General features: G+C 50.5%; 1 protein-coding gene across 2 annotated transcripts in view; it reads left to right on the forward strand.

Moving 5' to 3' along the window:
• Window positions 1–19025, forward strand: part of GLIPR2 (GLI pathogenesis related 2) — a 213722-nt gene that overhangs the window by 184637 nt on the left and 10060 nt on the right. The window contains exons 2-3 of one of the 2 annotated variants that reach the window (XM_081237342.1): window positions 8827–8878; window positions 18915–19023. In XM_081237342.1, coding sequence (XP_081093468.1) covers window positions 8866–8878; window positions 18915–19023 — 122 coding nt within the window. In that variant the 5' untranslated portion in view covers window positions 8827–8865. Of the gene's footprint in view, window positions 1–8758; window positions 8879–18914; window positions 19024–19025 lie in introns of those variants that run through there. The other variant, XM_081237341.1, reaches the window with a different exon arrangement.

The following is a 19025-nucleotide window of genomic DNA, read 5'->3' on the forward strand; positions in this document are numbered from 1 at the left end:
CCTAGAAGAAACCTTCTGCTAGATGTGTCCTCTGGGGTGTGTGCATCTCTCACAGGCCGTTAGGCCCCAAACCAATTCAGCCTGGGAGCACACAGCTATGCCTCGCCCTCAGGCCGGGCGCACACCTGGAGCTGTCAAACCGTCAGCTACCAGAGCCCAGGAACAACCAACAGGGTCCCTGTGAGACCGACCTATTGAAAAAGGGAATTATCCAAAGTGATTGATAATAAAGTAATTGTTATCCACAGAGCAAAAGTGCCAACAAAAAGCAGAGTGCAGAAAAAGATGAGTCTAAATCTAAAAGATGCACAATCTAAAAGATGAGTGCATAAATTTTAAATCAGTGCAAAAAAGAAGCAAGCCAACTTGGGGAAGATTTTGCTTGCCTCCTGGATGCCTCGCTCCAGAACAAGCTCTATCAGGGAGCTTCCCAAGGGCTCCAGGACAGAGGACCTGGGCTTAAGACTTGATTGTCACTGGATGACACTAAACTGTTAGTCTCTCCTAAGTCATTTTTCTGTAAACCAGGGACAGCAAATGCATGTCATTCATGCCACCAAATCGTCATTTGATGTCCATTGTAAAGCGATCAGGGCTCCGTCATGGCCTCCTGGTGGTTGTCTCTGCTCCAAGCCGAGCTTCAAGCACAGCGTTCTGAGCGAGTAAAAACGGGGACGAGAGTCGTGGTGCCTTCTTTTCCTGCCAGCGCCTCTTGTGAGTAAGAAAAAACATCTCTCAGAAATCCCTCAACATTTGTCCCTTGTATTTCCTTCAGGATCAGGTAATATTCCCAACCCTAGTCAGTTGGCCAAGGGGAGCAGGATAGCCGTAGCTGGCTAGTCAGGGGCTGCACACACTGCTGCCCCAACCAGGAGGACAAGAGTAAGATGGTCAAGGCCGCCAACAACATTCGCCTTAAGATAAAGCCAGTTTTTTACAGTCTCAACTTGTTAGAGTATAAATATGAAAAGTTTTGTTTTTCCAGTAATTGCCCCTGGCTGTTCTAGGTGGACCCCTATTTCTAACTAGGTAGTGGAACCCCATAAGAACAACTGTCTGATTTCATAACTTTAGTGCTTTCTTCCAGTTACTTAAACAGCCTCACTTCATTTCTCAGGCCTCTGTCCTGCTTATCTTAAATCTTCAATCCCATATCCAATGCGAAGGCCTCTTCCACCTCCTCTGGCCTAGATGCTTGCTTAGAGTAGGGAGCGTGGCAGGGATGGTCTTTTTGCAGCCAACAGAGGCAAGGCTTATTTCTCAGTGCTTCAGTGAGTTTATCATGGTGTCACTAGTGGCGTCAGTCATAGACATTAGGATGTCTTCAGTACAAACTGTGGGACATTAGTTTCTAGTAAGAAAACTTGTCAGCCAAGAGCTGAGTGGTCTTGCCCTCAGCTGTGCTTTGCCTGTACAAGACAGGAATAGGTAACCTAATTGTACAATGTGTCATGGGAAGTGTGAGGAGAGGGAGAGAAATCTAATAAGGAGCAGACAGAAGGCTTCCCAGGGCGCTTGATTTGAGCTGGGCCTGGTGAAAATAGGGATGCTCTGTCAGATTGCTTTGAGGTGAGGCATTCTAAGTAGAAGGTATGGCTTAAGCAAAGATACAGAAGCAGGAGAGTCTGGGTCCATCCCAGTGGTAGCACAGTGGAGCTGACAACTGGGGAGGGGCGGTGAGGGGAGGTATAAGGCAGGTCATGTGTGCAGCCTTGAATGCCAGACCAGAATGGCACCCAAAGCCTCTGGCCTTGCCTTCGCAGCTATACTGGCTGACTGGATAGCTCCGGTGTACGTAGGACCATGTCCGTCCAACTTCAGTGTCCAGAAAGACCTTCAAGATCACCCACTGATCTTGTTACGGGGCTGTGCTCCCTTCCCCTCTGTCCTGTGAGCATCCTGGACTCTACTGAGGAAACATTAACTGAGCCTGGCTGGGTGCCAGGCTTCCCCTTGGCCTGGTACCCTCCCTCAAGGTTCAGCCTGGGTCTGTTTCAGCTCCACCTTGGGAAGAAAGTGAAACCCGCCAACAGCACTGATAGTCTTGACACAAAATCCATAGAAGACATTTTATTTTCCTTCATTTGATTGAATGGTTTTCCTCTAGCCCTGGCTGATGGGAGTCGAACCCACACATTCCCACAGAGGAATGTTTCTCAAAGGGACCAGAGGCCCTGCTCCTCTCGCCCTCCCTCCCAGCTGCGTGTGAGCTTTGCCAGGCGAGGGAAAGGGAACGCTGAGGGATCATTCCTAAGGAAATTCCTTTCCCCAGTGCAGCAGTCTTGGAGCTGGGGAGCAGACATCCATTTTGTACACAGAGGGCAGTAGACCCAGAAAGCAGTATTAGCCCAGGGTCACACTGCGAGTCAGGGCAGAGCCAAGCCTGAGGCCAGGTCTGGGCTTTCCCTGGCACAAGGCAGCCGGGCAGGATTTGTGCTTCTCAGGGATGGAGCCAGCCACGCAGGAGAGCTCCATGAAGGTGGACACCAGGAGTGGCCCAAGTGAACTAGGTTCAGCATCAGGTCAGGCTGGAAAGGCAGGCACCTGAGTGGGGTCTGACAGGTCCAAGGAGCAACAGGGATCATAAAAGTAACAGACACAGCTCTCATGCCCTTTCTGTGACAGAAAACGGTACACAGAGAGGGCACGTGCTGAGTCTAAGGTCTGGTTAGGTTCTCAGGAAGTTAGGCTGGTGGGGGTAAGGGTAAGGCAGGAAGCCTTCACATGGGAAAGCGTGTTAACACCCCTGCCCCCAGCTCCACCCACTCTTTCATTTTTCCTAAATGAAATTCTACTGTTTTCTTTTTTTTTTTTTTTTGGTATGTGGGCCTCTCACTGTTGTGGCCTCTCCCGTTGCGGAGCACAGGCTCCAGACACGCAGGCTCAACGGCCATGGCTCACGGGCCTAGCCACTCTGCGGCATGTGGGATCTTCCCAGACCGGGGCACGAACCTGTGTCCCCTGCATTAGCAGGCAGACTTCCAACCACTGAGCCACTAGGGAAGCCCCATCTATTGTTTTCTTAATGTAAAAAATAACCTGTGTGCATTCCCCCAAATACCTGGAAATATAAACAAAGGAAAAAGTCACCCTCAATGCACCTTCCTTCCCCTGCCTCTACTCCCCTGCATCGGCAGGCAGACTCTCAACCACTGCGCCACCAGGGAAGCCCTAAAGAGTGCTTTTAAGTAGCATCTCATTTAATTTCAAAAAAAATCCTCTAAGATAGGTATTAGTGTCTTCATTTCAAGCACTTGGATCACAATCAGTCAGTGGGCAGCAGAGCCAGAACATGGATTGGGGCCACGTGACTTCAAGTCCATGCCCCAGGCTCTTAACTGAGTATTCTAATTGCCATTCATCTCTGAACACCTGTTTTGACTTCACCTTTCAGTGCTCTAGGAGGGATTTTTAAAATTTTCTAAATAGTTCAAAATTTTTCAGTTAATCTTTTGTTAAATGTTAGTGTTATTATATTGTGTTCAGAAAATTTAACTGAACAGTTTTTACTTTCGGGAATTTATCATGGTTTACTTTAAGGCCTAATATTTGGTCAACCTTGTATTTGTTCCATAGAAATTTGAAAATAATGTTATCAAATAGAAATGGTCTTAACACAAATTAAAAGATGGATATTGTCAGACTGGATAAAAAGAAACGCCCAACTACATCTTGTCAACTACAAGCTGGCCATTTTTAATGTAAAGAAACAGCTGTGTTAAAAGTTAAAGAATGGGGGCCTCCCTGGTGGATATAAAAGACTTGAACAACACTATAATCAACTTTATCTAATTAGCATTTGTGGAATATTCTACCCAATAACAACAGAACACACAATCTTTTCAAGGGTACACAGAATATTTACCAAGATAAGTCACATTCTGTGCCATAAAACAAATCTCAGTAAGTGTAATAAAAGATTGAAATCATTAAACAATATTGTTTCCTGAATACTTAGAGACTAAATAGCATTTTTTTTTTTTTTTTTTTTGGCTGTATTGGGTCTTCATTGCTGTACGCGGGCTTTCTCTAGTTGCAACGAGCAGGGGCTACTCTTCATTGCGGTGTGTGGGCTTCTCTTGTTATGGAGCATGGGCTCTAGGCGTGCAGGCAGCACACAGGCTCAGTAGTTGTGGGACATGGGCTTAGCTGCTCCGCAGCGTGGTCTGGGATCTTCCTAGACCAGGGATCGAACCCATGTCCCCTGCATTGGCGGGTGGATTATTAACCACTGTGCCACCAGGGAAGTCCCTAAATAACATTATAAAATAACCCATAGGTCACAGGGAATAAGTCACAAGGGAAGTCAGAAATTATTTTGAACTGAATGAAAATGAAAACACAACATATCAAATTTGGTGACATGCAGCTAAAGACAGTCTTAGAGGGAAATTTATAGCACTAAATCCTTATGTTAGAAAAGAAGAAAGGCTTACTCAGACTTTCCTGTTGGTGTGGTGGTTAAGAATCCACCTGCCAATGCAGGGGACACGGGTTCGAGCCTTGGTCCAGGAAGATCCCACATGCCGTGGAGCAACTAAGCCCATGCACCACAATTACTGAGCCTGTGCTCTAGAGTCCACGAACCACAACTACTGAGCCTGTGTGCCACAACTACTGAAGCCTGTGTGCCTAGAGCCTGTGCTACACAACAAAGACAAGCCACCGCAATGAGAAGCCCATGTACCTCAATGAAGAGTAGCCCCCGCTTGCTGCAACTAGAGAAAGCCCGCGGGCAACAACGAAGACCCAACGCAGACAAAAATTAATTAACTATTTTAAAATAAGAAGAAAGGCTTAAAATTAGTGACCTCAGCTTGCATCTTAAGAAACTGGAGGGCTTCCCTGGTGGCGCAGTGGTTAAGAATCTGCCTGCCAATGCAGGGGACACAGGTTCGAGCCCTGGTCTGGGAAGATCCCACATGCCGCGGAGCAACTAAGCCCGTGAGCCACAACTACTGAGCCTGCGCGTCTGGAACCTGTGCTCCACAACGGGAGAGGCCGTGACAGTGAGAGGCCCGCGCACTGTGATGAAGAGTGGCCTCCACTCGCTGCAACTGGAGAAAGCCCTCGCACAGAAATGAAGACCCAACACAGCCAAAAATAAATAAATTAATTTAAAAAAAAAGAAAACTCTTAAAAAAAAAAAACTGGAAAAAGAAGAACAAATTAAACCCAAAGTAAGCATGTATATAAATATATATTTTTATTTATTTATTTATTTATAAAGAGAAATCAATGAAATTGTGAATGTGAAAATCAGTTAACCCAAAAGCTGTTTTTCTGAGATCAGTAGTACAGTTGATTCTCATTATTTGCAGTAATTATGCTTTATAAAGTTGCCAGGAACACCAAATTAGGGAATATTGAACCATTGCTCGTAGAGAAAGTACAGGGTTAGGTTCCTGTGAGCTTCTAGTCACATTTTTTTTTGTCCAACAATCAATAATAACCCTGATTTATGTGTGTCTCTGTTTAAAGACATTCTATTTAATATATACTGTTGATTCATCAACATTGGACTCATGGCCAATAGCACTATACCTCATGCCTGAAAGAAACTTATCTAATGTACATTTTCTTCTTAAGGCACACCACAGCCTTCTTGCACTTAGGAACACTAAACAGCACTTCAGCACTTCACTTGGGGGTCATTTTAAGGAGGAAAATCACCACCACCACCAAGAAAAAGTTACCAAAGCTCACTCAAGAAGAAATAGATCATCTGAAAGGTTCTATATCCATTAATAAAGCTGAATTTATCATTTAAACCACCCCCCCACCAAAAAGGACCTCCATGCCTAGATGGCTACATTGATGATTTGCAGCAAATATTTAAGAAATAATACTAATTCTATACAAACATCCAGAAAACAAGAGAACCCTTTCCAAACTTACTTTATAAGGCCAGAATTAACCTGATACCCAAGTCTGAAAAAGACATTACAAGAATAGAAAACTAACTATAGACCAACATTCTACAAAACATATCTGAGAGGGATTAAAGAAGATATAAATAAACGGAAAGATATACCATGCTGGTGGATCAGCAAACTCAGTATTAAGAGGTAACAGTTCTTCCCAAGTTTATCTATAAATTCAAGGCAATCCCAATCAAAATCTCAGCAGGCTATTTTTAGTTGTTTTGTTTTAAAGTAATTGACAAGCTGATTTTTTAATTTACATGGAAATAAAAAGGACTTAAAAGGAACAAAACAACCTTGAAAAGAAAAAACAGGTAGATTTACACTATCTGATTTCAAGACATTATAAAGCGGTAGTAATCTAGACAGTGGGGTATTAGTAAAAATAGGTATATAGATCAATGGAATAGAATAGAGAGCCCACATATATATGTGACCAATTGGGAAATAATAATCTTTTCAAGAAATTTTATTGGAGCAATTTGATATTTATATGCCAAATAAGAAAAAAAAAAGAGAGAGAATTACAACCATGACTTCACACCATACACCATAATCAAAATGAATGTAAGAGCTAAAACGTAAAACTTCTAGAAGAAATATAGAAACTTTTCATGATCTTGGAGTAGGTAAGGAGTTCTTAAATAGGACATAAAACAAACAAAAAATAACTTGGGTCAAACACTCTTTCCGTCTGACTTTTGTTGCCATATCTCTTTTCTCTGGGGCCAGCTAAGCAGCAACTCCCCCTCCAACCAGCCCAGGGCCCTTGGTAGGAGTCAACTTTGGCATTGATATAACTCCATTCAGCACACTGTCCCTTCCCTGTGCCTGCTGCTAAAGCCAGCTCTAAAGCCCACAGCATCCCACCCTACACAGACTCCAAAGATGCCACTACTTAGGATCCTGTCCCCCACCCATTCTCAGGCTCTCACGTCTAGCCCTCAACTCTATACAAGGAGATGTGAGTGACACTTGGTCCCCACATGGGCTTCCGGCTGCATGCAGTGAGTGGCTCCACTGTGCTCAGCTATCTCAGTCCATGCACCTCCTTGAAGTTTTGTTTACAATGGAAACTGCCTTCTAGAGATTCTAGAGGTGACATGGAATTCTTCCTACTGGGTTCATTTGGTCATTTCAATGGGGATCTGTTGGCAAAATGGGAGAGGAATTGAACAGAGGGAATAAGACCCCCACCTAGCACCAGAAGTCTCTTTGGATTTAGAGTGGGCAGCAACTTGCTCCCCTCTGATGCTGTTTGAAAGTATGAAACTACAGTAAATGTATTTGCCTGACATAGGGGAGGGAGTAAAGAGGGCAGTGCCCAGCCTTGCTGTTGCCCTACTGGACATTTGAAGCCCTTGGTGTTAAAAAGTCTACCCTTATAGGGACTTCCCTAGTGGCGCAGTGGTTAAGAATCCGCCTGCCAATGTAGGGGACATGGGTTCGAGCCCTGGTCTGGGAAGATCCCACATGCTGCGGAGCAACTAAGCCTGTGCACCACAACTACGGAGCCTGCACGCCGCAACTACTGAAGCCTGCGTGCCTAGAGCCCGTGCTCCGCAATGAGAAGTCCGTGCACCGCAACGAAGAGTAGCCCCCAGCTCGTCACAACTAGAGAAAGCCCGCGCGCAGCGACGAAGACCCAACACAGCCCAAAAAAAAGAAAGAAAAAAAAAGTCTACCCTTACAATAAGCAAGTCAGTTCACTTCAGTGCCCACTTATTGAAAGGTCTTAAAATTAGCTTCCTTCAATTAGGGTTTACTGAGCTCCTTCCCCAATAAGGAGTTACTCTGGGGAATCTCACACAGGTGCCCCAGGCTATGTCTTTATTCCCCACTCTTCTCACACGGGATGGGGCTGTGACTGAGACCAAGTCTCCCCAGTGCCAGGTGTGTACTGACCACTGCCCCAAGGCCAGAAAAGGTCAGGACCTCTGGAAGTTGAAGGGACCCATACGCCCTGAGAGAAGGGTAAGACTTGAATGGGCAGAGATGGGCCAGCAGCCCAGGCCGACAGAACACCCTGAGGAAGGCAAGGAGGCGAGGAATCTCAGAACATGTTTGAGGAATATCAAAAAGTCTACTTTGGGGAATTCCCTGGCGGTCCAGTGGTTAGGACTCAGCGCTTTCGCTGCCAGGCCGGGTTGGATACCTGGTCTGGGAAACAAGATCCCGCAAGCCGCTTGGCGACCCCTCCCAACCCCGCAAAAAAGTCTATTTTGACTTCAGGGGTGGGGGATTTGGCTTGGTGTGACAGGCAATGAGGGACAAAAGGACAGGTCAGAGCGGGGCTGCAGGAGCTTCCCTGCAGCGGCCACGCAGGAGGGTTGGGGAGTGCCCATCTCCCACCTGGACTCGCACCAGAGGGTGTGTGCTGGAGAGAGGACGGAGATGCCCTTCGGAGCCCGGGGTCACTGGGGAGGGGAAGGCGGCATGCTCGGGGCCTTAGGGGTTTGTGGGGGTCAGGCCGCGGCGGGAAGAGCACCGACCCCTGGTGACGCGGGTCGGAACCGACCCTCACACCTCGACTGTGAGCCCCGAGGTCCCCGCAGCGCATCAGTTGCTGAGCATCTACCAGGAACAGGGTGAGAGGCGTGGGCTTCCCTCTGCATCCCCATTCAGTGTCTCGAGAGGGACAGGTGTCCAGGAGGCCCTGGGCTCCCCGTCCGCACTTGGAGAGCCCTGAGCGGTCGCTGGGGTCCCCACGCGGGGCAAGTTCTCGGGAGCAGGGCGAGAAGGCGCGCGGTGCCTCCTCCAGGCAGCCGGCGGGGTGGCCCCAGGCGCCTCCTCACGCAGCTGCCGCTGCCTTATAAGGCGGGGGCCGGGCCGCGCCGGGGGAGGAGCTGCGGCCGCCCGGCCTCCTCCTCGGCTCTCGGAGCGGCGCGGGGCTGGCAGGGAGCGCAGCGCAGCGGGAGCCGAGGAGCGCGCGGAGCCTGCCATGGGCAAATCAGGTGAGCCCGCCGTGCCAGCTGGGCCGGGGTGCGGGGATGGCTCGGAGCCCCAGGCTCCGGGGTCTTCACTGTCACTCTTCCCGCGGTGGGCTGGATCCCCGGGAAGCGGGTCGACAGCCTCCGCCGGGGCGACACGGTTCCGGCCGCGCTCCGGGACTACTGGGTGCGGGATGGAAGGGCTCGCGACGCGGGCAGTTTCCGGGGCAGCCAGGAAGCCGGGGTGGCCGTCGGGCCCTCGGGAGAGAGGGAGGAAGGCGAGACCGAGGGAGGGTCCTCCTGTCTGCGAGCCAGAGATTGCGTCAGGGAGGGCTTCCAGGCGCTGATGGGATTAGCGCTCAGCGTCCGGCCAAGGCGTGGCTTTTGCTTTGTTTCAGGATAGGGTTAGAGTTGGAAAAAGCCACAGAACTCTGACAGCATCTCTTCCTGCAAAACAGCCTGCCCCGACCAACCCTCCGAAAGACAGCTCTGAGCGTCCTTTTCTTCGGTCGTTGTCCCTCCTCCTTTAAGCCCCCCTCCACCCCTACCCAGTGCCAGACTCAGTCAGGCTACACACGGCTGCCAACAACGGCTTCCTCTTTCTCTCTGACCTGTCGCGGACCATCCTCACCACGGTGGCTGTCCCGGTGATTCCCTAACACCTTCCATCCCATTGTCTGCAGGTGAAAGAGTACACATTCTTCAGCCCCACGGCGGGGCCCTCTGGGAGTTGACCATCGCCCCTTTCCTCCCCCTGCACTCAGCTGTGCTCTGGGCATAGTTCTTCCGCTAGGTTCCCTTTCCCAGCACTCACCACCACCACCAGCACTCCACCTCTCCCACTTCTGTGAAGTTGAAAATCCTCCCCATCTTTCTAGGCTCAACTCCTGTGCTGGGAGCCCACCCCGATTTCCCCACCTGTTGTCTTCTTTGTTGCAGCCCTCCCAGCAGTCAGGTTGGGACACTACCCAGCCAAAGACCTGTTTCCCACAGACTCCTCACTTTTGGCAGCCAGGAACCATGTCTATCTCAGCATAGTTCCTGCCTCACAGGAGGCTTTTTTTTTTTTTTTTACATCTTTATTGGAGTATAATTGCTTTACAGTGGTGTGTTAGTTTCTGCCGTATAACAAAGTGAATCAGTTATACATATACATATGTTCCCATATCTCTTCCCTCTTGCGTCTCCCTCCCTCCCACCCTCCCTATCCCACCCCTCTAGGTGGGCACAAAGCACCGAGCTGATCTCCCTGTGCTATGCGGCTGCTTCCCACTAGCTATCTACCTTACGTTTGGTAGTGTATATATGTCCATGCCTCTCTCTCGCTTTGTCCCAGCTTACCCTTCCCCCTCCCCATATTCTCAAGTCCATTCTCTAGTACGTCTGTGTCTTTATTCCTGTCTTACCCCTAGGTTCTTCATGACATTTTTTTTTCTTAAATTCCATATATATGTGTTAGCATACGGTATTTGTCTTTCTCTTTCTGACTTACTTCACTCTGTATGACAGACTCTAGGTCTATCCACCTCATTACAAATAGCTCAGTTTCGTTTCTTTTTATGGCTGAGTAATATTCCATTGTATATATGTGCCACATCTTCTTTATCCATTCATTGGATGATGGACACTTAGGTTGTTTCCATCTCCGGGCTATTGTAAATGAACAGCTTTTGAACAGAGTTCAAAAGTCCTGCTTCATGGGAAGCTGAGATTGTCAGCCTCAGATGGGTAAGGCTGGGTCTCTTCTTGAATCTGTCCTCAAGATCTGGACTTATGAGGTACCAGTGTTGGGAGTAAGTAGCTTTCTCTGGCATTGGTCCTAACCTGCCCTTATCTGTAGTTACAGGTCTGGCTTTCAGCCCCGGCTCTGCTAATCACTTGCTGTGTAATCTCAGTCAAAGCCCTTTCCTTCTCTGTGCCTCAGTTTCCTCATCTATACAAGGAGGATGGCCTATATCATCCCCAGGGTCTTTTACAGTATGGAAAGGTGACTTGCAGTTAAAGAAGAATGTGATAGGTGGTGGGTGTGGGGAGAGGAGGGCGGGGACACGAGCATGGAAGATGTGAGAGGGCACTTTGAGATCCCTACTTGGGAAATCAGTTCCTTTCTCTATAGATTAGGAGAAAATCCACAAATTCTCTAAAGCTATATTTTAATCAGTTGTTTCTGGCTTCTTCCCTAAGAAACAGTTTTCCAGAACTGCTGGGTGCCTATCTTCTATTTGTTCATTCATCCCTCTCCCCCTCTCTCCCTCCCTCCATCCTTCCTTCCCTCCCTCTCATCCTTCTATTCCACCATCTATCAGCTCTGTACCAAGCTGTGGACCCAGTGCTGCAGAGGGCATGGCCCCTGCCCTCAGAAGTGTTCATGTGGATTATGAAATGCACCATAAAGCGGATTGGGGGGGATAGACAGGCACCACATGGCTCCAGTAAGAGGTGGAAAGTGATCTAAGCCACAAGACAGGTACAGGTGAAGAGCAGTGGGAGCTCAGGGGAGGGGAAATCTCTGCCCAAGCGTCCAATAAAGGCTCCTTGAAGAGGTGGTCAGACCCCAGAGTGTCTTGGAACTTTGGACTTTTTCCGATGGGACCTGGGGGTACCATCGAAAAGCGTCGATCTCAAAGCCACAGGACTAGAGCTGTTCCAGGGTGGAGGGTGGATCAGATGGGAAGAAGGTGGAGGTGGGGGTCAGGGAGAGGCTGCTGCAGTTACTCAGGCAAGAGATGACAGAGACCTCTAAGGGACTGGAGAGGAAGCGGGGATGGATTTTTGAGATGGTAGCCTCGAGCAGACGTGGTGACTAACTTGTTGTGAATATGAAGGAAAGGTCAGTGGTATGAATCTGGGTGCAGGAAGGTGATGACACCTTCCAGGACTGGAAATGCAGAGTCGAGCAGGATGGTGGTGGAAGACAGATTAGAGGTGGTTCAGGCAGTTTCCACCCCCCTTCCCATGCCCACCCTCCACATATACCCAGGGACCTTTCAGAATGCTGGCCTTTAGCCACATGCATTTTATTTGTCTCCCCCACCCCGCCCCGAAGACTCTGAGCCCCCTGGATAATATCTGGCTCCCCTAAGGGTCCCCAAGAGAAAGTGACTTTTCTGGGTGACATGGGCCCAAGCTTGATGTTCCAGGCCGCCAGCCTGAGGCTGTCTGTGCCCAAAAGACAGGCGGCATCACAGACGTGTATCCGCCCAGGGGCTTTCTGTGGTTCCACAAAGACCTTCATAAGGAGCCTGCCTCTTCTGGCCCTCAGTTTCCTCATCACTGCATAGGAGCCCATCTCTTTTTAATCTTCAACCTCAGATATACCCCAGAGCTGTTGGGGTAGCGGGCATTGCTGGAAAAGTGTCACATAACCAAAACAGCTTAAATTCCAGAAGTCACTTGGCCCAGTGTTCAGAGACTTCCAGGTCCGGCCACTGGCCCTGGTCTCCCTGCTGGGCTTCAGTTTGCAGCCGGGCAGAGAAAGGCAATGGCCTGGGGCTCAGTGGAAGCCTCTAATATAGTCCCTAATAACAGTGATCACCAATTATTCTGCTCCTGCTGTGTGCCAGGCTTGGAGCTGGGTATTTCACATGTGTTACTAACTTTTGTAATAGCACTGTGAGACAATTGTTATCAGCTGAATAGATTTACAGAGGTTGAGTACTTCGCCCAAGCTCACACCCTGACCAATAAGTGGACAAACTGGGATTTGTATCCAGCTCTCTGACTTCCCAGCCGGGTGCTGTCCCCTCTACCACAATACCCACTTGTCATCCTGCTTCTCAGCCTGGACTCTGGCCCTTAGGGACATCCACACATCCTCTAATTATCTCTAAGAATCTTATTATCCCTTGACCCACATCTCCCAGCCCCAGAGGTTATCAGAGCAGGAAGACCTTCAGGGACCAACTAATCCAGGAATTTCCTACTGAGCAGGGCCCTCACACCTCTGCAAGGGGAGGCCATGTGGCCAGGTCAGTCCCAGCAGTACCGTTTTCATCTGTTGATTCCAGAGAAAGGTTCAAAGAAAGGGTTTCCCTGCTTTGAAGCTATTTTGAAAACCACAGATGTCATCCTTCCTTCTCACACAGGTGGGGAAGCAGGGCCCCGGCACTGGGCAGGGGCTTGCCCAGTGCTGGCGGGCAGGCCTGCGTGGCGGCAGGCGGGGCTGGAGAGGGGACCACCTGTCTGCTGGTGGGAGCAAGCGCTCTCCCTGCCCTTGGCTCCTTCAGCCCTTCAGTGACTATTGCCCATCACAAAGGGGCAGCCGATACACTGGGACATCCTTGTCATTCTTGCTCAGGGAAAGGAAGATGTATGTAAGGTGGGAAGTGTGTGAGGTCCGGGGCAAAGGAGGGACATTCTTAGATCTGGCTCTGATGTGGACTCACTGTGTGACCTCGGGCAATTCACATGTCCTCCTAAAGACCAAAGTTTCCTCCTCTGTAATGAGAAGAATCCTGTCCTCAGGCTTACCCAGTGATAGTGTGAGAATCTCATTCATTTGCTCTTGTGCTCACTTACTCAGTAAATATCTGAGCTCAGAGGTACTGAAAGAGGTCATCAAAGGCCAAGTTAAATACCAGCAGCCCTGCTCCTGTTAAAATCAGGGAAGGGATCTGATGGGGGCAGTTTCCCCCAAGGCCAGGAGGAAATTTGGACTTTAGGAGGCTAAAGTCTCCTCTGCCCAACAGTAATGATAATAATTATAGCTGACATTTAGTTGAACTATAGTTGTTCACTTTGCTCCAGAGCTGTTCTAAAGCATTTACGAAGATTAATTTATTTAATTCTCACAACAACCCTGTGAGGTGAATACTGTTATCCCCATCTTGTATATGGAGTCAATGAGGCACAGAGTGATTAAGAAACCTGTCCAAGGTCACCCAGCTAGTAAAAGGCAGTTTTGGGATTTCCCTCTTGAATTTCCTGGAACCCAAGCTGAAAAGAGCTACTCATCTGGAACTCATTGCTTTTTTGTTTGTTTGTTTGTTTTTTGAATTTTATTTTATTTATTTTTTATACAGAGGTTCTTATTAGTTATCTATTTTATACATATTAGTGTATATATGTTTGTTTTTTTAATCAACTTTTTATTCTTTCTTCCTGATAAACTAGCAAAACCAGCTTTGCCCCAAAGGCTTTCTAGCCTCTTGCCAGGGGACCAAAGGGGCCTGTCCATAATTCCTGCCTTGGCCCCTGACGGTCCTGGGCCTCTCTGGTGGGGAGTCTGGCGAGGGCTGAGAAATGAGTCAGCTGGGCTCTGGGAGGCCTCCGAAGAGGATGGATGCTGAGGGAGGAGCCCGTCCAGCCACCAGCTGCGAGGGAGGAGGGGCACGGACCTCCTTAGAGTCTTTATTCAACAGTTAGGAGCTCTGCCCTAAAGAACCTTCAAGAGCCCCCAGTCCAGCCCCACCCAAGATGCCTGCACCCTCCAAGCGGCAGAGACCGCCCTGGCCTGCCGCCTTCCCTCAGCTGCAGGAGCCAGGCCCAGGCAGCCCCTTCCACCTTTCAACAGCTCTGGCCTTAAGCCCCAGGTCTGCCCCCTGGAGCTTCTACTCCACAGCCCCTGATTTTCCTCTGGGGCCCCTCATGCCCGTCTGTCTATAAAGGCCTTGGCACAGAGGAGGCTCTTGAGAAATCTGAGTTCTTTTCTCCTCTTCCTTCTTCCTCTTCTTTCCCCTCAGAGATTTGAAGGCGGCTGCCAACCCCACTGGGCTGATCCTCCTCCTGGGTCTGGTGGCCCTATCTTTCTCTTCTCAATGATTTCCTCTGTCTCGTGACCCTTGGGGTGGGGTGGGGTTAAGGGCAGGGTTTCTCTCCTCATGGGCCTACCTCTGGTCCAGTTGTAGGAATGTGGACAGGTTACTTCCTTCTTGAGCCTCAGTTTCCTCATCCAAAAAATGGGTACAGTAGTGGAAGCTCCCACAATGGTGGTGAGAAGTAAATCAGATCTTGCACAGGCCTGGCACCTAGAATGGTTGGCCATCGAGCAGAAGAAAGGTCCTCCTTCATTCCAGGCTGGTACCCTGAGGCTGTGTGACCTCTGAGCCTCAGTTTACCCTCCCACAAAATAAGGGCATAATCCCTCCCTTCCCCTCCCCACCCCCAACCATGGGGTGGCTCTGAGGGCTCTCCCTGCGTCAGGCAGGGATGGGTGGGTTTTCTTTGACTCCTTTTTTCCTTATGTTTATCTGCTTTCAGGTTTTTCTACAAAAGTGAGGTGTGCCTCTTTCTGGGTGTGGTCATCAGTGGTATCTTGCCTCCCTGAGGTTGAGGTTCTGCTCACAGGGGCCGCCTGGACTGGGACTGGCTGCCGTGGTGAGAGGGGACCAGTGAGTCAGCCAGGGGTGTGGTCGTGGGGCCCCCAGGCCTCCCAGCCAGGGGCAGGGAGAGAGGGCACCCCTCCTGACCCCTTCCTAGGAACCCTGGCCCAGGACACTGGCTCTGCTGGGATCAATGACTGGCTTCAGCTTCTGGGCCACGAGCTTAGGTTGGGCGCAGGAACTTTCACTTTTGTTTCACTACTTCCCACATTCTGGGAGTGCAGTGACCTAGTTTTTAGCAACCTTATGTCCCCTCTGCCAAGGAGACTGCAGGGCCTGAGCACTCCAGAGTCCAGTGTATCCTCACCCCAGCACTCAGAGCTGTCTTTTTTTTTTTTTTTTTTTTGCGGTACGCGGGCCTCTCACTGTTGTGGCCTCTCCCGTTGCGGAGCACAGGCTCCGGACGCGCAGGCTCAGCGGCCATGGCTCACGAGCTTAGCCACTCCGCGGCATGTGGGATCTTCCTGGACCGGGGCACAAACCCCTGTCCTCTGCATCGGCAGGCGGACTCTCAACCACTGCGCCACCAGGGCAGCCCCAGAGCTGTCTTTAAACGGGCTTCACCTTAGCGACCCCCCCATTCCCCTTATCTCCACCTCCTCCTCACAGCCCCGGGATACACCAGGTCCCTTCCACACTGGCCCTTTCTGCGCTTTTGCCTCCTCATCACCTCCAGGGAGCTTTCCCTGATACATCTGTGGTCACCATTGCCCATGCCACTCAGTCCCATGCATCTCCCGTAGTGTCCCACCGTGGCCTGCCTGGGACATAAGAGCTGGAAGGAACATTAGTATGGACCTGGCCAGGTCTGTCACTCAGATAGAGACCTTCTGTCACTTCATGTGTATCCACACCTGCCCTTGCATGGACACATACACTTACCTTGATCACTCGTTAGACAAGCTATGAACTCCTGGAAGTTTGGGGTCAGTCGGTCATCTTGCCTCCTCTCACCCCTACCCTGATGGGACCTTATGGGATCTCAGGGTTGGAAGGGACTTAAAGGTCATCTGACTGGGTCTTCAGTGCCTGAATCCCTCTGAGAGGCATCACCTGCTTGTTTGTCCCCAGTGCTGGAGAGCTCACTACCTTGCGAGGTAGCCTTTTCTGTCTTCAGAAAGCGTTCATGGAGAGAAAGATCTATCTTAGGCTGAGCTGAAATCTGTCATCCTGGCTTTTCCACCCACTGGCCCCAGCTCTGCCCTGTGGGGCCCCAGAATTCAGCAGGGCCCTCTACGGTGTCTTCCAAAGTCTGATCTTCTCCTGTACTTGCAACCATCCCTTATAAGACCACATATCCAGCCCCTCCTTCACCTCATCACCATCTCCAAACACACTTCAGATTCTCACTGCCTCTAATGCAAGGTGGGGCCTGGGCTGGGTGAAGCATTCCAGCTGGACACTGGCTTGTGCAACACATCACCCCGGAGCCCATGGGTTTCTGGCTGCCACGCCACCCAGCTGACTCCTTAGCGTGTTGTCAGCGAGGCCCCAGTGCGGTTCCCGTGAGTTGCTGTGGCTTCCGCCACTTGCACCTGAGATATTCTTTAAAAGCCTCTGTGACTCCATTATCCACAGGAACATGCTAAACCCAAAATCTTTTTTTTTTAAATTGTGGTAAAAAACACATGACATAGAATTTACCATCTTAACCATTTTTTAGTGTAGTGTGAAGTATATTCACATTGCTATAAAACAGATCTCCAGAACTTTTCCATCTTGTAGATCTGAAACTCTATACCCATTAGACAGCATCTTCCCTTTCCCCCCCTCCCTCCAATAAACCCCAAATCCTTGTCTTTCGTTCCAACAAGGGCTTGGCCGGCCTCTTAGCCACAGAGGCCTGAGACTTCAGGTGGTAGCTCCACCCTCTGCCTTGTGCCCAGTTACCATCACCAGGGTTTTCACCTCCATGCCTTTGTCACAGCATCTCCCCATCTCTGCCTGTCAACCCAGATCTCCCAGATCCTGGCATTCAGCACCCCTCTCCCACCCCTGTCCCTGTCTCACTCCACATTACTGTGACTGGACCCCAATGGACTGCCCTGCCGGGCCCTGGAATGTTTGAGGTCAGGACCACTCACTGTCCAATATCTCGGAAACCCCTTGGAAAGCTCAACCACCACTGGCATAGCCTGCAGTGTCCTTCCCTCTGCTGGGTTGGCGTCTAGCCCGAAGCTCCGGAGGGCAAGCCCTGGGTCTTCTTCCCTCACATCCCCTCAGAGGCCCAGTGGGATTCTATCTGAAGGCCTAGGAGACCTGAGGGATCTGGCTGAGGGAGGGGAAGAGAACCCCTGCTGGTTCTTCTCCATGGCCTCTGGGGGAAGACAGCAGAGGAGGAGAAAGGTGGCTGGCGAAGGTGACCTGGGCCAGTGGACAAGAGGGGTGCTTCTTTCATCCTCTGGTTTACACCCTCCCTGCCCATGGCCAGGCCTCAGGGTCAGGCTCCCGCCAGAGGGGACTAGCTCAGTGTTATGGACCCTCTGTGGCCTTCGCTCATAACTCACCCAGCTCACCCCCCGTTTCCATGGTGGGGGGGGTGGGGGAGGGAGGGGGGGACTCCCAGATTCCTAAGGCTGTGCTCTGCGCCTTTGCAATCTTAGCCTGGCCAGTTCCTGTCCAGATATCTGTGGGGCCTCAAATCAGGGGTCACCTTCCTGATCCCCCAGATCATGTTAGGCTGCTTTTCTCTGAGTTCCTCTTGACCTGTGCTCACCTGCACCTTGGCCCTACCACACTGTTGGCTAGTGTCTGTTTACAAGGCTGTCTCCCTTCTGTGTGTGAGCTCTTTGAGGGCAGGACATGGCTGATTTGTCTCTGGACCCCCAGCATACAATATGGGACCTCGCACAGAGGAGGCACTCAGAGAGCAGATGTACAGAGGGATGGGTTGGGATTGGATGGATGATGGATGGGTGGTTGGATGCTGATGCTTAGATCATGAATCAATAGTTGGATGGATGAGTGGTGGAGAGATGGATGGAGGATGTGGGATGGACGGGGTTCCATTTCAGATCCGAATTGAAGTGACCTCTGTCCACTACCGACCTGGCCTACCCTTGGCTTCACCACTTCTTGGCCTTGCTTTTTCTGAGGTTGTGACCCAGTTGGACACAGGCTCCACCTCTTCCCTCACCTGCAAGCCTGAACCCAGCTGATCCCACCCCACCACCGCGTTCTCTCCCACACTCTCCCCTCTCTCCGCTTCCCAGTGCTGTTCTACCCTGGCTGGTCCTCTTCTCTTCATCTGTTCCTCTCTCTCGGGACAGTGCAGGCACCCCTCCACCCCAGCCAGGCCTCTTCTCTCTGGGCTCCCACCTCCAGCCCTTGCCAGTCCCCCCCGACCATGCACTGTAGGTCCGCTCTGAGATACCCAGTCTCCTTCAAACATTTTCTTGCAGAAGTCCTGCTGCTTCCTGTCCAGCCTCCCACCATCTGCTCTGTACCTCCAGCCCATCCCCCACTCAGCAGCCAGCAGGGTCTTCCAGAAACACAGCTCTCCTCAGCTCACTCCCCGCCCCCGTTCAGTTGCTTCCCATTGCCCTGGATAAAGATCCAAATGCCTAACGTGCCCCATGGGGCCCTGCGCAGTCCAGGGGGCATCAATGTGCAGAGACTGGGGCAGCAGCCTGGGCACATGGCCTGAGGTTTGAGCTGGGCTTTGCTCTGAAGCCTGCTGGCGTACTTTCTGTAGCTCTTTTCTCCGCGCTGAGACAGTCTCCATCTTGAAATCATTGCAGCTTCCAAGCAGTTTAATGACGAGGTCCTGAAGGCCCACAATGAGTACCGGAAGCAGCATGGCGTCTCTCCGCTGAAGCTCTGCAAGAAGCTCAACCGGGAGGCTCAGCAGT

Source organism: Mesoplodon bidens, assembly GCF_964165515.1.
Source record: "Mesoplodon bidens genome assembly, chromosome: 6".
Taxonomy (NCBI): domain Eukaryota; kingdom Metazoa; phylum Chordata; class Mammalia; order Artiodactyla; family Ziphiidae; genus Mesoplodon; species Mesoplodon bidens.